The 19,384-nt window shown below is 54.0% G+C and overlaps 2 protein-coding genes across 2 annotated transcripts; one reads left to right on the forward strand and one right to left on the reverse strand.

Annotated features, from left to right (window-relative positions):
- The first annotated feature begins 451 nt into the window (after positions 1–451).
- LOC100218088 (tyrosine-protein kinase Srms) lies at positions 452–9,025 on the forward strand. The gene is made up of 8 exons (XM_002194194.5): positions 452–938; positions 3,908–4,029; positions 4,875–5,041; positions 5,964–6,102; positions 6,576–6,734; positions 7,603–7,784; positions 7,932–8,088; positions 8,431–9,025. The coding sequence occupies exons 1-8, from the start codon at positions 583–585 to the stop codon at positions 8,622–8,624; spliced, it is 1,476 nt and encodes a 491-aa protein (XP_002194230.2). The 5' UTR covers positions 452–582; the 3' UTR covers positions 8,625–9,025.
- Positions 9,026–14,578: 5,553 nt separating this feature from the next.
- On the reverse strand, positions 14,579–17,626 carry PPDPF (pancreatic progenitor cell differentiation and proliferation factor). Its single transcript, XM_002194252.6, has 5 exons — positions 17,455–17,626; positions 16,189–16,277; positions 15,327–15,401; positions 15,109–15,205; positions 14,579–14,896 (listed from the first exon to the last, which is right to left on the reverse strand). Exons 2-5 carry the CDS (start codon positions 16,241–16,243, stop codon positions 14,800–14,802), a joined length of 324 nt encoding a protein of 107 aa, XP_002194288.5. The 5' UTR covers positions 16,244–16,277; positions 17,455–17,626; the 3' UTR covers positions 14,579–14,799.
- Between the last annotated feature and the right edge of the window lie 1,758 nt (positions 17,627–19,384).

Genomic DNA, 19,384 nt, shown 5'->3' on the forward strand with positions numbered 1-19,384 from the left:
GAATCTTGTGTTATAAGCCCCCCAGTATCCAGCCAGGAAATATCCAAACACTTCAGATACCTTCTAAGGTTATTTCCTTAATTTTGTTTTAACTCTCCCACATTTGTGGATGCAATTATTGTTCTATGGAAACAAAATATCCTCCCACATAAGTGAGATGAAGGCTATTAACTGGAGTCAGCCACTTGTGACAAGAGCTGCTTGAAGAACAGAGAGCTGCGTTTATAGTGCTCTGGTAAGAAGCAAAGAGCACACTTTAAAATAATGATTAAATAAAATATCAGTCCTTCTCCTTCTTCTTCGAGAGCAGCAAGCCCGGCTGCAGCTGTGCCTGTCTCCCAGATGTGCCCGTGGGTCTGAGCGTGGGACTCCTGCCCGCAGACTCGTCCCGCCCGCAGACTCGTCCCACCAGACGAACCAGTTTCACTTTCAGAAATAGGAAATTCTCCGGGAAGGGCCGGCGAGCGCCCAGACGCGTGCGGGTACCGCGGGCCGGCAGGATGAGCTCCCCCGCATCACCCCTTGCCCCGGTCCCCGGGAGCGCGGTGGCATAGCCCCCGCAGCCAGCCAGCCACCCCGGCCATGGAGCAGTTCGTCAGGAAGCGCCTGACCTTCCTGACATCCTTCTGGAACAAGCTTCGTCCCCGCTCCGTCACGGAGAGCTGCTCGCTGGGGTATCTCGGCTCCGATTCCGTTTCGCTGAACTCGGAGGCGACTTCCATCTCCTTCATCCCCAAGTCCTCTCTCTGTATCGCTTTGTACGCTTTCGCAGCCCGCAGCGCCGAGGAGCTGAGCGTAAGCGCAGGGGACAAACTGCGTGTCCTCAGAGAGGAGGGCGAGTATGTGCTGGCCCGGCGGCTGCTGGGGGAGCCGGCCATGGGCTATGTCCCTGCTGCCTACGTGGCCAACCTCAGCCAGGGCACCTCCGCTCACCGCCCGTGAGTATCCCCTGCTCCGGACCCGCGGGGGGATGCAGGCTGGGCTGGGGCAGCGCATCCCGCGCAGGGAAGGGCAGTGCTCACCCTTCCGCAGCGCCGGCGAGCACCAGATCCTCGTCCCCTGCTTTGGCCATCAGCCTGGCACTGGGGCTGAGCGGGGACCTGTCCTCCCCTGGGCACCCCTGCAGCTCCTACAGCTCGTGGCAGGAGGGTGGAGGTGTTCGGCAGAGGAAGAGAGATTTGGGGGTGCTCCAGCGGGAGAGGTGCCGGTGTCCGTCCCCGACTGCACCAGCCTGGCACGGGATGGGCTGGCTCTGAGCTGGGTGCGGGGTGATGCTGGGCTGGGTTGCAAAGGCTCCTGCTTGCTTCGGCTTCTTTCCCTCTTGTTAAAGGGGACTCAACAGGGAGAGGGAGCTGGGGAACTCGTACCGGAGCCCTGCCAGCTCCGAAGGGCTTGGGAACACGGGAAGAAGCATTTGGGGTCGGTACCTGCCAGGAAGCCCAGAGCTCTGCAGGGCCAGCTGTCGCTGCCATCCCGCTTATCCAGAGCTGGGGGCTTCCCCCCGCTCGGTGCCTCTGCCAGCCGGCACGGAGCTCGGGGCATGCCTCAGCCCTCCGGCAGCCGGGGAAAGCCCAGGCTCCTCGTTGCATAAAGCAGCCCGGTCCCGACACGCCGGGCAAAGCGCCCCGAGCCACGGCTGTTCCTGTGCCCTGAGTCACCGAGTGCGGCAGCGCGGGGCTGCGGCGGGCGGGCACCCCGGGGCACCCCGTGCCGGGAGGGGTAAAGGGGAGCAGCGGGAGAAGGGTCCCCGGTGTGCAGGTGGGATGGGAGGGACCCTCCCTGCCGTGCTGTGAGGAAGGCAAATCCAGCGCGGTTGGGCTGTGCTGGGACCACAGCGGTGTGGGGCGTGGGGCCGGATCCCTGCCTTGTTCCCATGGCATGGGAGAGTTGGACAGGCTACAGCGGAGCGTGTGCGTGTGTGTGTACCTGTGTGTGTGTGTGTGTGTACCTGTGTGTGCGTGTGTGTGTACCTGTGTGTGTGTGCGTGTGTGTGTGTACAGGGGTGTGTGTGTACCTGTGTGTGCACAGGGGTGTGTGCGTGCCTGTGTGTGTGTGTGTGTACCTGTGTACCTGTGTGTGTGTACCTGTGTGTGCACAGGGGTGTGTGTGCCTCTGTGTGTGTGTGTGTGTGTATATCTGTGTGTACCTGTGTGTGTACAGGGGTGTGTGTGTACCTGTGTGTGTGTACCTGTGTGTGTGTGCTTGTGTGTGTGTGTGTGTGTACATGTGTGTGTATATCTCTGTGTGTACCTGTGTGTGTGTGCCTGTGTGTGCACAGGGGTGTGTGTGTACCTGTGTGTGTGTGTGCCTGTGTGTGTGTGTGATTGTGTACCTCTGTGTGTGTGTGTGTGTACCTGTGTGTGTGTACCTGTGTGTGTGCAGGTGTGTGTGTGTGTATATCTCTGTGTGTACCTGTGTGTGTGTGTGTGTGTATCTCTGTGTGTACCTGTGTATGTACCTGTGTGTGTACAGGGGTGTGTGTACATGTGTGTGTGTGTGTGCATCACTGTGTGTACCTGTGTGTGTAAAGGTGCGTGTGTGTATCTCTGTGTGTACCTGTGTGTGTGTGTACATGTATGTGTGTGTACATGTGTGTGCCTGTGTGCATGTACCTGTATGTGTAGCTCTGTGTGTGTAGCTGTGTGTGTGTACCTGTGTGTGTGTACCTGTGTGTGTACCTGTGTGTGTGCCTGTGTGTGTACCTGTGTGTGTGTGCCTGTGTGTGTGCCTGTGTGCCTGTGTGTGCCTGTGTGAGCACCAGCCGTGAGCTGCTGGTGCCCAGCCCGATGCTGAGGACAGGGACAAGGCTGATGCCATGGCATGGGAGGGCAGAGAGCAGGAGCGTGCCCGGCTTCCCGGGCGGAGCAGCCGTGGGCACGCAGACCCGGCGGAGCCGCAGCTCGCAGCTGGGTGCTAATTTGTTCACCCGTCACATATAATTTCCCGCGTGGCTTCTTGACGCTGGCGATCCCAGCTAATGAAACTTTTGGCTTCTCACGTCCCGGCTGCCTTAGGCTGGATGGAGCTCAGTCTTCCTGAGCATCTCTCTGTGTCGGGCCCCAGCCAGCCAACGTGCCTTTCCTTACGGGAATTCAGTGGTGAATCTCAGTGATGTGACACAGAAAAGGGGTCTGGCTGGGTCCTCCCCTGGCTTGGTGCTGTGACATCCCCAGCCAGCACTGCCACAGCTGGAGCAGCAAAATGCAATTGCCAGAGATGTTTCCATCCGTGCCGTTTGCCCATGGGCTCAGAGCTGGCTCTGCCCGTGAGCTGCAGGGCAAGAAGTGCAAAGGGATCCTGGGCCTGCATGTCCGTGCTGTCATGGCGGGACACAGGGACAACCTCACCTGAGCATCTTCCACACAGCACCAGGTGGTTGCTGGTTTTACCACAAGCTGTCAGGCCAAGAGTATAAACCTGACAGGTCTGGAATGGAGCTGAGACTTGGACAGCAGTGTCCAGAGACTGGTGGAGGAAATGCCCCATCCCTGGCCACGTTCAGTACCAGGTTGGATGGAGTTTGAGCAGCCCGGGCTAATGGAAGGTGTCCCTGCCCACAGCAGGAGGGGTTGAATGAGATACATTTTAGGGTCCCTCCCAACCCAAACCATTCTCTGATTCTGAAATGAAATGGTCTGCAGGCAGTGAGCTGCAGTAAACTGCAAAAGGTGCCTGTAAAGCCCACCCAATGAACAGCCCTGGTGCATGCAGGCAGCCACACCTACAGGTTTTGAGACAGGTTTTAGCCATCTTGCCACTTGGTGGCTGTAGGAATGAGCAAACAGGGGGATCCCAGCAGCTGCTCCCTCTCTTCAGCTCAGAGGGTGCAGAATCCCCTGAAATGGATGCAGACCCATCTGTGCAGCATCTCCCTGCCCTGCTCTGACCCCTCTGCTCTGCTCCCCAGCTGGTACTTCAGCAAGATCAGCCGAAACGAAGCAGAGCAGCTCCTCCTCTCTCCTCCCAACCAGCACGGCTCCTTCCTCGTCCGGGACAGCGAGAGCAGCAAGGGCGAATACTCTCTCTCAGGTGACCTTATGGCAATTATCCAGACAAAATTAGCAGAGGGAAAGGAAGCAGGCTGTTCCTTAGGGGCAGCTCCTGGCTTGCTTAGCATGGGGTGAAAACAGGAATAAGTTTAAAGCACTTTTCAGCACCTTATTGAAGGGAATGGGCGGCTTTCTGAGGGTGAGGGGAAAGTTTACAGAGCAGGCATGGATTATTGAACCACTGTGGCAAAGGAAAGTGCATGGCTCCTGTCTGGGGTATGAAAGCCATAAACATTTCACTGCAGCTTAATGATGGTTTCATGGCACCAACTCCCAGGATTTCATTCCAGCAGCTTTTGTCATCAGAGGGTTGTTTAAAAATATGCTGCCACTCCAGATTACCAGGGCCTAGGCTGCTCCCACATACTGAAATCTGAATTCAGGGGATTTTGGACCAGGCAGTACCACTACAATCTGGTTTTATCCCCATAAAAGTAATCCTAGGAAAATTCATGGCAAACTCTACATCCCACCATCAGTCCCTGAGCTGCGGGAGTTACAGCCATCCCTGGTTTATCCTCTTTGAGCAGCTCTGATGCTCTCTGAGCAGCCCATGGTGGAATTATACCTGGGAATAAAGCTTATTAATGATCCCTGATAATAAAGCATCACCTCTGTGGTCCAAAGGAGTGCTCTGGGTCAGGTGGTGGGAGCAGAAGGGAGGTGGGGAGTGGGATGAAGCAGTCCAGGGGAGAGTTGTGTTGCTCTAACTTTATTGAAAGACTTGGAATATTCAAAGGGAAGAGGGTGGAGCCAGCAGGGAGGTGGGGATGGACTGATCTTTGCTGATGAGTTGAGTTTTCCCCAACCTGGGCTTCCTCACAGTGCGCAACCACACCAAGGTCAGCCACTTCAGAATCTGCAAGAGCCCCAGGGGCAGCCTCTACATCCAGAAGGGACACCCCTTTCCCAACATGGAGGAGCTCCTGGCCTTCTACACGGAGCACTGGAAGGTCATCCAGAGCCCCCTGCTGCAGCCCTGCAGCCCCGCGGTGCGTACGGGCACAGCCCTGCCCCGCTCCCCGCCACCGCGGGTGGGAAAGAGGAAAGGGAAGCCCACCTTTCCACAGGGAAACTGGAAATAATTAGTCTGTCCTTTTGGCTTTTGAGCTTTATTTGACTAAATTTAAAGCCCACCATTAGAATAGCTGCCAGCATCACCTTTGATCAGCCACGTTAGGCCTGGGCGTGGTATTTATATGTGTTTTTGATCAAGCCAAAATGCACAGAATTTTCTGAAATGTGTTGTCCGTCTCAAAGATTGGAAACCAGGTTGTTACAATCCCATTCAATACGGATTCTGGAAATACCTGCGCTTCCAATTTTTTCCCAAGAATATAAGACAAAACACATGGCTTTTATGAAGTTTTCATACCAATTAGTACAACACTCATAAGTCTAATTACAGTATTAATCCCAAATTGCCAGCTCATTTCCTGATTAGAGTTCCATCCACTGATTATGACTTGGAAATAGCAATTAACCATGTGAATAATCCAAGAGTGAAATTGAAAGGTATGGGATAAAAGAAATGCTTAATGAACTGAAGTCTAAATCAGCCATAACATGCAGTAATATTAATTAATGCATTTTTATTTATTGGTGGAGATGGAGAAAAGCCACTTTTGAGGTCTGATAAGGAGTGAATTATGGCTTGAACTCCTGGTATTTCATGTAGTCTCGAAACTCTCCCCCTTGCACTCCTGAGGTCACAGCAGGGCTCATGCAGAGGATGCCCCATGTGTTCTGTGCCCGCAGTGAACACTGAGGGAAGGGCAGTGCTCAGGCTCGGCCCCTGGCTGGTGGAGCACCGTGTCCTGCTCCTCTGTGGGCACCAAGGGCTGCTGCAGGCTCCACCAGCAGGTCCTGGCTGGCTGGCTGGTCCGAGCGTGCCGTTCCATGTCCATCTGACAGACTCCCCCCGAGAGGGACGGCTGGGAGCGCCCGCGCTGGGAGTTCACCCTGCGGAGGAAGCTGGGAGAGGGCTACTTTGGAGAGGTGTGGGAAGGGCTGTGGAGGAACACAGTGCCAGTGGCCATCAAGATCATTAAAGGTATGTGGAGAATCAGATGTTAACAGCAGCCAGCTGAGTCTGTAGTTCACTGCCATCATCATTGACCCTCCTTTATTTCCTCATCCTCTTGGCCACTGTGACTGTTTTATCATGCAAACTGCAGTAGGACCTGGTGAGGAGCCACTGGAATATTTCTGTGCACAAACTTAAGCTTGGGCTGCATCCCTTTAAAATGGCTCCAGCCAGTAGGTGAGACAAGTGACATCACATCAAATCAAATGGGTTTGTGATGCATCAAGACCTGATGGGGCTATGAACCTGAAGATGAGACCCAAAGCCCCATGGAAGACATCTCTTTGGCTCTGAAACACAGGTTGTGCAGACCTGAGCTTTGAGAGCAGGGATGGGCTGTGAGCAGCTAAAAAAGGTCCTCATCCCAGTTGGAGGCACTGAGGTCCCAATGTCTACATGAGAAAGTGGCTCACAAGGGCTGTGCTGGCTTTCTCCCACAGCTGACATGAAAGCAGAGGACTTCACCAAGGAGATTCAGAACCTGAAGCGCCTGAGGCATGAGAAGCTGATCCAGCTGCACGCCGTGTGCTCCCTGGAGGAGCCCGTGTACATCATCACCGAGCTCATGCGCAAAGGCAACCTCCACAGCTACCTCAACAGTGAGTGCTGTGCTGGCCCCACGGGGTGGGGGATCCTGGGTCACTGCCTCCTGTGCCTCAGAGTGGCCCTGTGACTCTGAATGGGGACCCTAAGACAGTGCCAGCCTGGTTTCTGCCCTGTTTGATCAGTGTAACCCAGAGCAATCCATGTGCAGATGGATTGGTGAGATGGTCTTGGGATCTCTAAGTCTGGCGTGATCCGTGATCCTTTGGGTATCTGTGTGGGCTGGGTCTGTATCAAGCCCTGCGAGCCCAAGCCCATTGTAGGGATCTTCATCCCTCCTCCACCTACCCATGGTCTGCTAGCTCCCACCAGAGCACAGAACCTCACTGCTGTGTTTGGGCAGCTCCACCTTCTTTAGGAATGAAACAGCCAAACCTCCCCATGAGTTTGTGCGTGGGCAGAGCTCATAACATGCCGTGGACCACTCATCACCCAATTTAATTTTCTTGGCCTTTCTTTTCCTGACCCAGCACAATCAAACAAGCTGCTCCCACCAAGACTTGTTTTACTCCAGGGTACACCCCCTCCCACCCACACTGACCTTGTTTCTGACTGGGGCTCCAGCTGGAGCTCACTGGTTCAACAGGCTGAGAGGCTTGCAGGGAGATTTGCATGGAAGAAGGTCACCTTTGGCTTTGAACAAGCTCTGGATATCTGTGACCTTGGTGCCCACCCTTTCCCCATGCCTGAGGAGCACATGGCTGTGCTGAACTTCCACACAGCACAACCAGGACAATTAGACAGGAGCACAGATTTGAGGTTCTACATGATCCTCACTGCCAGCACAGGGTCTCCTTCCAAACCAAAACACCAAGAAACCTGTTGGCAGATTGCCCCCAATGCATGGATTGTCTGGATTAACAGGTCCTGAAGGGAAGTCCCTGGGCACCTCCCACCTGCTCAACATCGCCTGCCAAGTGGCGGATGGGATGAGGTACCTGGAGGAGAAGCACATTGTCCACAGGGATTTGGCAGCCAGAAACATCCTGGTTGGAGAGGAACTCACTTGCAAAATCGCTGATTTCGGACTTGCCCGCCTCCTCAAGGTCAGTTCAGGGGATGCTGTGGTCCCTCCCTCCCACCACTCCAGCTCACAGAGCTGCCCCGTGATGGAGGCAATCCCTGCCACCCCCAAAAGCCGTGTCTGTGTTGTTCACCCCATCCCTTATGTCCTATCTCCCATTTCTTTTCAGGATGACATTTATTCCACCAGCAGCAGCACTAAAATCCCGGTGAAGTGGACAGCCCCGGAGGCAGCCAACTACCGCACCTACTCCCTCAAGTCCGACGTCTGGTCCTATGGGATTCTGCTCTACGAGGTCTTCACGTATGGACAGATCCCATATGAAGGTAGGGCTGCTGCCCCACTCCTGTGCCCTCCATCCACCCAATGGGCAGCTTGCCCATCATCCCCAAAAGCTGTAAGGTCATGAAATGTTATGTTGTCCCTTCCCTAGGGGATATGGAAGCAGTTCCTGGAGAATGAGCAAGTTATTGTCCATTTAGGGATGGCTTAGAGGGATATTCAGTGGTTGCAGCTGGTCTGGATCTCCCAGATCCTCTTTTCTACCACCCGTCTGGCAGAGAGACACCATTTCACAGCACCACCAGTGACGTCTTAGCACTGTAGGTGTACCTTCAGGGCATCCTTTGGGGACATAAGACTCAGGGACATCTTCTCCTTCCTTGCAGGAATGACAAACCAAGAAACCGTACGGCAAATCACCAGGGGCTACCGCCTCCCCCGGCCCAGCCCCTGCCCTCCCGAGATCTACAGCATCATGCTGGAGTGCTGGAGTGGCAACACGGAGGAGCGTCCCACCTTCCTGGCCCTGCGGGAGAAGCTGGGCTTCATCTACAGGCGGCTGCTCAGCTCCCTCTCCTGAGGGACCCCTTCCCACCATCCTTCCTGCACAAGCCCCTCCAGGCCAGCTCTTGCCGAGAAGTTCCTTCCTTCTGGTTTGCCCTCTGACAGGGCTACAAGAAAAGCACATTCCCCCCAGAAAACAGCCTGTGGTCCCTCACAGCCAGCGTGCAGGGAGGTGGCCAAGGGAGAAAGCAACAAGTTGTGGAGAACTCGCCAGCACTTGGCTGTTTAACAGTTTGGAGAAGCCCCATGGAGGCATCACTCAAAGTTTACATCTTCGTTCACTCAGTAGGGTGAGAGGTCCCTGCTGCTCCCCACACAAACGTGAAGGTTTGCAGTTCATGTTCAGTTGTGGGCTCTGCTTGATTTATCTTGTAGTGTGTGTTCGGTGTATTTATCAATAAATGTGTGTGCATCCTCCCACAGGAGTCCTTGCAGGGCACTGCTGGATGCTTCTCCCCCAGCATGACACTCCACTCCCTCCCAGGCATCATGGAATGGTTTGGGTTGGAAGGGCCTTAAAGCTCATCTTGTTCCAACCCCCCTGGTACGGACAGGGACACCTTCCACTGGAGCAGATTGCTCCAAGCCCTGTCTGACCTGGATGTGAACACTTCCAAGGATGGGTTCAAGGAGCCCCCCAAGGATAGGTTTGAGGAAGCACCGATTTGCAACCAGACCACAGATAAAACCATTCTTGTGTCTCTTTCTCTATTCACCCAAGTCCCCCTGTGTGCCTCTGTCACCCCTTTCCCAGGCAGCAGCCCCACATGCCCCGAGGACTCTGCACAGCCAGCTCCTAACTGGGCTGCTCTGGATCGTTGTCTCACTCACCATTGTGTGGCTATTCCAAGAAAAATGCATGTCTGTTCTAATATTGAATGCCTCCTTATGCCAGGTGCAGGCAGCAAAGGTGAAACCCTGCATCACCCTGCTTTGCTTTTTATCCCACCCATGGGGCAAGCCAAGAGATATTCCCACTGCCCCCAGCTCCTCTCTAATCCCAGGATATGGCACTGCAGGGGGACCTTGAGCCTCTGATCCCTCCCTAGCTGTGGCAGGGTTTGCTCCAACCAAGTCCCTGCTGCCCCCTGCCCATGAACGCTCCCAGAGGCCAGACTGTCCTTGGCAGCAGTAGAAGAGCACATGGAAAAGCAGGAATTGGAGCAATGGCAAGGCTCCAGGCTGGTGCAGGCAGGGGCAGCCCGAGTGGGGCTGTTAGAGCCCTAACACAATCGTGGCACTGGGGACAGGAGCAGAGAGGCTGTGGGTGAAAGGCAACAGGCAGAGGTTTAGAATTCCTCCTGACAAGCCCATTCTGCCCCTTTGCAGGTGACCAGTGGGACTGAGCCAACAGCAACGTTGGAATTTATAAAGTTAATAAAGTTTATGTAACATTCCCCACGCCTGGGCAGTGTCCATGCTGTGCAGAGCAGCAGAAACAAGGCTGGCTGTTGGCTGGGCAAGGCTCCAAGCACGAGGGGCCTGGAAAGGGGAGGCAGGAATGTGGTCAGGGGTGGGATGAAGCCGGCTCTGCTCCTGTCCACTGAGCTGCAGCCCTGTCCTGGGAAGGCAGCAGCTCCTGCTTAGAGTGTTCCCAGACAGAAGAAGCAACAGGTTGGGTTGGGACATGGAAAGAGGAAATCCTCTCCTTGCACAAACATTTTGCAGCCTGATCAAACACCTGAGCAGAGAGCACAGCTATGTACAGCCCAGGTCCCCTCCTGCAGGACAGTAAAGACTGAAGGCACATCCTGCAGGTGAAGGGTTGTGGCACACTAAGGAAGGGCAGGGACACAGGGCAGGGGAGGCTGCTGCACCTCAGAGTCACAGAATGGTTTGAGTTGGAAGGGACCTCCAAGATCACCTTGTTCCAGCCCCCTACCACGGGCAGGGATGCTGCCCACTAGACCAGGCTGCTCACATAGCGATAAAAACAGTAAATGTGCAGGTCTGGCTGCCACCAGATGGAGCTCAGAAATAAGCAGGAGGAGAAGGGTGTGCGTGGGGTGATGGGGCTGGTGTGGGGCACAGCCATCCGTGCTGGGGTACCTGGAGATGCCAGGAGGGTGGCAGGGCACCAGCCCGACAGACACACAGCCCAAAAGCAGCTCACTCAGCAGTCACCGTCACCTCTTGGGGATGTGGGGGGGGAATGTGGGGATGTGGCCACACGGTGCTGCCCACAGCAGTTTTCCTTCCTCCTCCTCTTCCTCTGCTGCATGAAAAGCCAATCCACAGCCTGGGTTTGCCCTCCAGCACGGTCTGCTGGGTTTTGGCATTTCTCAAGAGTCATTATGTGTTTGCAAAAGGTAGAGAAACTTGGGGGGGAGCAGGGGGTGGTGGGGAGTGGAACCCAAATTTTCCTGTCTGCTCCCAGGATCTCAGCCTGAGCTGGGCACTGCAGCCCTGCCTCAAATCTGGACCAGGCTTTTCTTTAAATCCACTCCACAAAGGCAGGAATGCTGGGGTCTCAGTCCCTCCAGAACTGCTCCAGAGTGGGCACTGCAAATCCTGCTGGGAGAGACACTGCTGTGAGAGGCACTGCAAATCCTGCTGTGAGAGGGACTGCAAATCCTGCTGTGAGAGGCACTGCAAATCCTGCTGGGAGAGGCACTGCAAATCCTGCTGTGAGAGGCACTGCACATCCTGCTGTGAGAGGCACTGCACATCCTGCTGTGAGAGGCATTGCAAATCCTGCCTTGAGAGGCACTGCAAATCCTGCTGTGAGAGACACTGCAAATCCTGCTGTGAGAGGGCACTGCAAATCCTGCTGTGAGAGACACTGCAAATCCTGCTGTGAGATGCACTGCAAATCCTGCTGTGAGAGGGACTGCAAATCCTGCTGTGAGAGGCACTGCAAATCCTGCTGTGAGAGACACTGCAAATCCTGCTGTGAGAGACACTGCAAATCCTGCTGTGAGAGGCACTGCAAATCCTGCCTTGAGAGGCACTGCAAATCCTGCCTTTAGAGGCACTGCAAATCCTGCTGTGAGAGACACTGCAAATCCTGCTGTGAGAGCACTGCAAATCCTGCTGTGAGAGGCACTGCACATCCTGCTGTCACAGGTACCTCCTGCTCCTCTTGCAGCCTGGCATGTGCCCACTGGCACATGGAGGACTCAAGGATTGGAGCCTTCCTTGACCCAGTGGAATTTGGAAGCAACTTCAGGCTAAAGTGATGTATTTCAGCTGCACAGCTCATTTCTATTTTTAAGGTCCCACATCAGCGTTTGAAGGGTGAGGGGGAAGCAAAGCTGTTGGAGGAAAATAAACCAAACCAAAACAACCCCCAGCAGCAAGAGGCAGGGAATGTAAAGAAATACTTCTCACTGGAGGCAGCAGGGTGGCACGAGGGCTGCTGCAAAGGACGAGTGAGCAGCAAACACCAGCGAGTTTTTAGCAAATATGTGGATTAATCGACAGTAAAAACACCATCAAGGGAGCAGAGGGAAGACATCAGTCCCTGTGGAGCTGATGCCATGGGAGGTGGGTGCTTGCCCCTCCATAAAGGAAGAAGGGAAGTGTGCAGTGTATGGGGAACCCCTTTCATTATCTTGCTTCTACTGCACAATGTTTCCCTTTCTATCCCACCACAGCAGCAACACGAGGACACGGGAAATCAGCTGGAATCACAGAATCACTTAGGTTGGAAAAGCCCTCTAGGATCATTGAGTCCAACCATTCCCGCAGCACTGCTGGACCCACCACCAACCCATGTCCCCAAGTGCCACATCCACAGGGCTCCTAAACCCCCCAGGGATGGGGACTCCCATGCTTGGGAACTCTTTCAGTGTGGAAATTTGTCCTGATATCCAACCTAAACCCCTCCTGCCACAATCTGAGGCTGTTCCATAGAATTGTGAAATGAGAGTTTTCTCTCATCACTTGTTACTTGAGAAGAGAGACACCCACAGCAGTGGAGATGGAAACAGAACAAAAATAAACGTGCTTGGCTGTCAGATGCTTTCCCAAAATGTCTGCAGGCTGTGAAGGGGCAAGAAAGGCCCAAAAAAGCCTTTCAACCCCAAGCAAAAACAGCAATGCCGGGGGCTTTGCTCTCAGAAATGCCATGAAGCTGCCCAGGAACACATTTGGGGGGATCTGAATTCTCTCTACATCTTCACTCATAGCAGAAAAGGAGTCTGAGTGTGTGACACTTCACAGACATTAAAAACAGCCTTTAATTCAGCAGGGTTTTTCCAGGCAGTTTTGCTTCACTGCACAGGGAACCATGGGCAGGAGGGCAGCCACTGACAGGTTTTGCAGCCCCTGCTGAAAATCCAACGCACCTTGGAGCAGTGTGGGAATGAACTTAACCTCCATCCAACATCCAAAACCTGGGTGAGGGAGCATCCATGTTCTCCTGGCATCACAGAGCAGCTCGCTTAGAACTGGATCAGGCTGGGGAACGTGCCCAGATGAAAGCCAGGGATGTAGGACTGGTGCCTTTGCTCTGTCACTGCCTCCCCTGGGTGCCTGAGGGCAGCTGCTGGGTTTGCCCCTCCATGATCACAAGACCAACAAGCAAACACAATAATATTGACTTTACCTTTGTGCGTCCACACTGATTTCCAGGCTTGGAAAAAAATATTTGCCTCTCCAAAATATGAGGCTTTTGCTGGCAACCTGCAGCAGAGGAGATCCCTGAGGCATCCTGGGGTTGGGCAGCACCCAAAGGACTTTGCTGGGCCCTGGGAAGAGCCTGGAGCAGTGCCACAACATGTCCCAGCCAGCCAGCCAGCCCACCTTGCCTTGTCTTACTCAGAAAGGGATTATTTTATCTTGATTTTCCTGCGTTTCATGAAATTTAAAGGCTGCCGTGTGCAGCCCCACAACAACAGCTTGCTGCCTGTCTGGAAGTCACATGAGATCAGTTGCTGCCATGGACATGCGGGTCACCTTCAGGGTGCTGGCAGTGCCCAGACTGCTGGAACACCCCTGGAGCCATCCCCTCTGGATGCACACAGCAGGAGCAGAGGTGCCAGTGCTGCCCTGGAGGGACAGGGGACACAGACACTGCCCCGCAGACAAGGACCAGTGCCTGGGGAAGCAGAGCTCAGAGAAAAGCTTACTCAACACTTTCCCCTGTAAAAACAACAGAACTGGAAGTGGCCCTGGATGCCCCTGCAGAGCAGCCACAAAGCAGAGCAGCCACTTGTCCCCAGCTGCTCCCTGCCCTTTGCCCTGCCAGCACGGGACACCAAAGTCACAGCTCAGGGGTCCCGTGGCCTCAGCTGCCATCGGGGTGCAGCACTTGGTGCTCACAGGGACAGCCCCACGCCTGGTGCTGGGGCTGGAAGCAGAGCAGGAAGATTTGGCACCTTTAAATGAACCTCTGCAAGGGATTTTGTTTTGCCTCCAGCAAAGGTGCTTCCTTCACCCAGGCTCTTGTTTTCCCAGCTATTGGGCTGGTCACACAAGGATCAAACAGTCATACTGAATAACTGAAGGCAAAAATTAGGCAAAACAGCACTTGGGCCAGCTGGGATCCAGGGCTGCAAACCCAGAGCAGCCTCCGAGCTGCCATCCACACCATGAGCTTCAGCCTGATAGCCAGGTCCATTAATTGCATGTCTTGATCAAGTTTTACCTCTCTCCTCATTATGCAGGGGCCACTGTGCACCCAAATCCTTCCCCCAGCCCCAGCCACACCTGCTCAGGCCCTGGCACTCACTCCTACCCCTCGAGCTACCAAAGCAGTGCAGAGCAGCCATGTGTTCAGGGAACAAAACAAGTTCAGTGCCAGCAGGGACGGGCTGTCTGGCCAAGTAAGGAGAGGAGAGGGTGAGGGAAGGCATTTGCAACACCAGCACAGCACAGCCGGATCCTGCCCACTCACGGCCCACTGAGTGGGGTTGGCACCACATCCTGCTGCTGCCATCAGGAGCTGTGCTGTGTCCTGCTCCAGCCCCACCAACACCCCCAGCACCGCTCTGCTCTCCCCCTCCACAGACAAACACCTCACAGGGCTTTAAAAGGCTGCTCAAGTTTATTCATTGCCACTTTATGTGTTTAGGGTAATAAAAACTTGTTACCACACCTGCTTTGAGAGGGCTTAGTTACACCGGGAGAGAGTAAAAAAGGCAGGAGTGGAATCACCGGGGCTGCTGCGCTTTTCCATCAGCAAGCAGCACCTTTTTATCCGGGAGCAGCCGGCTGTTCTGCAGGGAGGGGTGGGAGGCAGGACCCGCTCACATCGCCCCCGTGCCGGGCTCGCTGCGCCGCCGTCCCTGCGCTGCCACCAGCCCGCAGGCCGCCGCTGCCCCCGCCACCCGCAGGGCTGCCGGGCTGAAACACACAGCAACACAGGGTCAGCGTCCTGCCACCCCCCAGACGTGGCACCACTGCTCTGTGTTTACTCCTACAGCAAAGGTGTGGACATGGCCCGTTGGGTCCATTGGTCTGTTGGGTCAGGATGCGCCCTGGGGATGCAGCAGGGATGGCCCCACGTGCCCTGGGTGCTGCATTGGTGCTGCCCCGTGTTGTCTCAAAGCACTCACCTCTCCCGGGGCTCTGACAGCGTTGTCATGGCTGGGTGAGTTGTCTTCCCAAAGAAGAAGCTGGCCCACCACTGGCCGGGGTCAGATTTGGGCAGATCTGAGCAACGGTGCGTGGCAGGGAGAGCCCAGGTCAGCGCAACCTGGGCCACCCCAACCTCACCCCACAGCAGGAGGGACTGGGAGCAGAGTCCCCATGAGCCAGGACAGGTGACACTAACCTGGGCCATGGGGGATGACCTCCCCAGAGAACTCTGAGCTGCAGGAGCTGGTGCTGGACGTGGAGCTCAGGCGCCCTGGGGAAAAATCGTGGCCATCAGATCCACTGCTGACCCCTGGCCGTGCCACGAGGAGGAAAACACAGCCTTGGTGAGGCTGGGCCTGGGTGATAGGGCTCAGCCTCATCACTGACTCGTGCCACTGCTTGCCCAGTTTAGTGCCAGGCCAGTAAAAACCTCTAGGAAGGGAATTCTGGGGAGATTCCAACTGCAGGGAGCAGAACAACACCTGAACACCTCTGTAGGAAAAAAACCTGCAACCCCAAGGACAAAATTTAGTGGCTTGAGAGGCTTTTGCAGATGACTTGAGGCCAAGAGGATGCAAATTCCTGTGTACAATCCATGGGCTTTTAGTATAACAGCTACAAGCCTGCTGCTTGCTTCATCTTGGGGGAATCCTTTGATTCCCTCTGGTTTGAGCAATCCATTAAACCAGAAATTGTCTCCTGGGTAAGGTACCAGGAGCAACCTTTGCCCAAATGGGTTTTGGTGCTCATTTCTGAAGTAACAGTGCAAGGTGAAACTGTCCACCCCATCCCCTACAACCTTAGCAACAAGTGAAGGAGATTTGAGCCCCCTCACCAGCTGGTACAGATGGGCTGGGGGGCCCCAGGGAGGGTCTGGGCAGCAGCAGGGACACTGCTGGCTGTCCCCTTTTCTCACTAAACACTCACAGGGAGCTGCAGCTGTAAGCACAGACCTGAGCTCAGCTCCATCACTGCTGGAGCCACATCCCCCCACACCTGGCAGAGACCCCCATGTGCTCACCCACACCCCAAGCCCCCGGCCCCCAGCCTGCCCTTACTTCTGTGATAGTTGTGCATGGCCATGAGCGAGCCGCTGGATGGGATGGATGCCATGGTTCCTGATCTTGGTTCTTGTGCAGATCTAAACCTGGGAGCACAGAGGCAGCTGTCAGCACCCATCCTGAGCCACCCCTGCACCCCCAAAAGCTGCAGGGGTGTAAATGGAACCAGTGTGACTACTGGACGTGCAACCCTGCACTGGGAACAGTGGCTGGTGCTCACTGCACATGGATTCAATCCACAGAGCAATGTGCAAAACCAAAATAATTCTGTCATACACAACTGCCCGCGCAGAGCACAGCCCCTTCCCGACCCCCCCCTCCCCGGGTGTTTTTCTTGCAGGAATCCAGCTCCCCTCCTTGGATCAACATCTGGAGTTACAAAATCCCAGGCAGATGTTGCATAAGAAGCAAAGAAATGTTGAGCTGGGGCTCCTGCGAGAAGTTCCAGCCCCAGCCTGTCCTCAGCAGCCTCCCCATCACCCACAGCCGGGACAAACCTGCCCGCCCTTCACCTTTGATGCGGTTCCGCTCCAGCTCTGAACTGGAGAAATTCTTTCCCTCCTCCCGGTACAAAACACCTTCCTGCCAGCAGCTGACTCTTCCCACAGCCCGACCCCTTATTCTCCGAGAAAGCTCTAAAATCCACTCAGGGGGGTCAAAAAAAAACAAAAAACCACAAAAAAACCCCACAAACAAACAAAAAAAACCCCAAAAACCCGGCACAAAACACCTTCCTGCCAGCAGCTGACTCTTCCCACAGCCTGACCCCTTATTCTCAGAGAAAGCTCTAAAAACCGCTCAGGGGGTCAAAAAGAAAAAATAGAAAAAAACCACCAAAAAACCGGTACAAACACCTTCCTGCCAGCAGCTGACTCTTCCCACAGTCTGACCCCTTATTCTCAGAGAAAGCTCTAAAATCCGCTCAGGGGGTCAAAAAAAAAAAAAAAACCAACAAAAAAAACCCCCAAAAACCCAGCACAAAACACCTTCTTTCCAGCAGCTGACTCTTCCCAAAGTCTGACCCCTTATTCTCTGAGAAAGCTCTAAAATCCGCTCAGGGGGTCAAAAAACCAAATCAAACCAAACCAAACCAAAACAAAAAAACCCAAAAAACCCCAAAAAAACCGGTACAAAACACCTTCCTGCCAGCAGCTGACTCTTCCGACAGCCTGACCCCTTATTCTCCGAGAAAGCCGCTCAGGGGGTCAAAAACCCGCTGCCAACATCTGCCAACAGCTGGCGGACCCCGCGCGTAGAACCAACCTTTCCTTAGCGGGGAAACTGAGGCACGGCGAAGTTCCCCCCGACAGCGACCCAGCGCAGCCCCCACGGCAAAGCGAAGGCTCGGGGCTGCCCCCTGCCCCCCTGGCAGCGCCCCCGGGCCGTGTGCGGGGTCCGGCACGGCACGGCACGGCACGGCACGGCACGGCACGGCACGGCACGGCACGGCCCGAGCCGCCCCCAGCGCAGCGCGGCTTTATCCGGCCCGGACACGCCCCGGGCAGCGGGGCTGTCCCCAAAAACGCCCCTGCCATCCGTGGCGATTGTCGCGGCCCGGCAGAGGGGACATCCCCCGAGAGCTCGCTGGAACGCGCCGATGTCCGAGGGTGGTTATGGTGTTTGTGTCTCCAGCCGTGGGTTCTGGTTATGTTTGGTATTATGTTCTGTGCTTTCAGAGCTGACTCTGAATGTGAAGGTTTGTTTTGCCTTGTGCTGGCTGGCTGGCTTTTACTTTGCTTGCTTGCTTTGCTTGCTTCTGCTTTTGCCTTTGCTTCCTAGTTAGTTTAGCTAAGCAGTCCAATTCTTTCCCTGGACTGTTTCTTTTCCTTTCCTTTTCCTGAATACCATCCAACCTGCTCCGGACTGGGATCTGGGAAACACCAAGGAACACCAAGAGCTGTGCTCTGTGATCTGCAGCAGCCATCCCCAGTGCCCAGAGCCATCCCCAGTGACCGCTCCCAGGAGAGACTTGCTGGATTTCTTCATCTCTTCAGAGTGGTCAAAGAGTTTTGTTGTCATCTGGTGTTGTTAATTTTTTTGGTGCTGGGGAATGCTTTGTTCATTAAATAAACAGGTTCTTTTCCACTTCTCTCTCAGAGGAAATTTTTCCCGAACCAGATTGGTAGGGAGGGGCTGTGGGGGTTTGTTTTCTGGGGGATCCTTCCAGAGGGTTTTCCCCAAATTTGCCCTAAACTAGGACATCCGACAACACCCAGAGCGAAGGGGTTCCTCCCAAAAATCCCGCCCGCCCTTCTCCTCTGAGGTGGTTTGTTGCCCTGATTCTTAAGATTTTTTAAAGCTTTTTGAGTTTGTGTTCTTGTAGAGAACTTTCTCACACAACTTTTTGTAAATAATCTATTGTTTTGCATTCCTCCATAGAGGCGGAGAAATTTGATGTACTAATAATTTGTCCAATGTCATTGGAGAGGTGGCACATTCACCCTCCAATCCACTGTCACCTTTAGAAAAGTATAAATGCTGGAGTCAGAAAATAAATTTCCTCTTTTTCCCCTTTACAATAGCAGCAGCTCACATCGTGCTTTCACGTGTCCTGTAGTAACAGTGGTTCAGCTCCAGTTCCGAGATGGAGAAGTTTCTTTCTCCTTTCAAGCAATGCTGCATTTAAAATGAGGGTAAACATGAAAAATAAATAAATATATCCTGTGGACATTGTACATATGTTTGCCAGTAGGGCCAGAAAGTTATGTAGCCCAGGGTAGGTGAGTTTTGTTTCCTTCTTTTTTTTTTTTTTACGTTTTCTGTGGGTTTTTGTTATGTTATTTTTGTATAGTTATATAATGTATATATAAAACTATATATAGTTATATATATGTATATATAGTTCTTTTTTTACTATCTTTTATTTTTAATAAATTAGATGACGGCTAGGGACGTAGGGCAGCCACAAGCCAGTTAGGTAGCTGATAGTGAGTAGGGACAGAACCTATTGTTTCATAACGTGTCAATTTAAAACCAAGTTGGATCACATTACCGGACTTGTCCTTTACTTAACCCGGAAAAGGAACATATATTATTTATATGTGTTCTAAAAACACGGATTTGAGGGATTCTGAGCTGGCTGGGTTTTATCAGTTTTGGAAAAGAACCCTTTATTTTGGAGGAAAAGCTTGCAGCAAGGCCAAAGCACAACCCACAGCACAGAGCAGCTCTGTGTTTGGGTACCAGGGTAGCC

The sequence above is a fragment of the Taeniopygia guttata genome, chromosome 20, assembly GCF_048771995.1.
Source record: "Taeniopygia guttata chromosome 20, bTaeGut7.mat, whole genome shotgun sequence".
Classification (NCBI taxonomy): Eukaryota; Metazoa; Chordata; class Aves; order Passeriformes; family Estrildidae; genus Taeniopygia; species Taeniopygia guttata.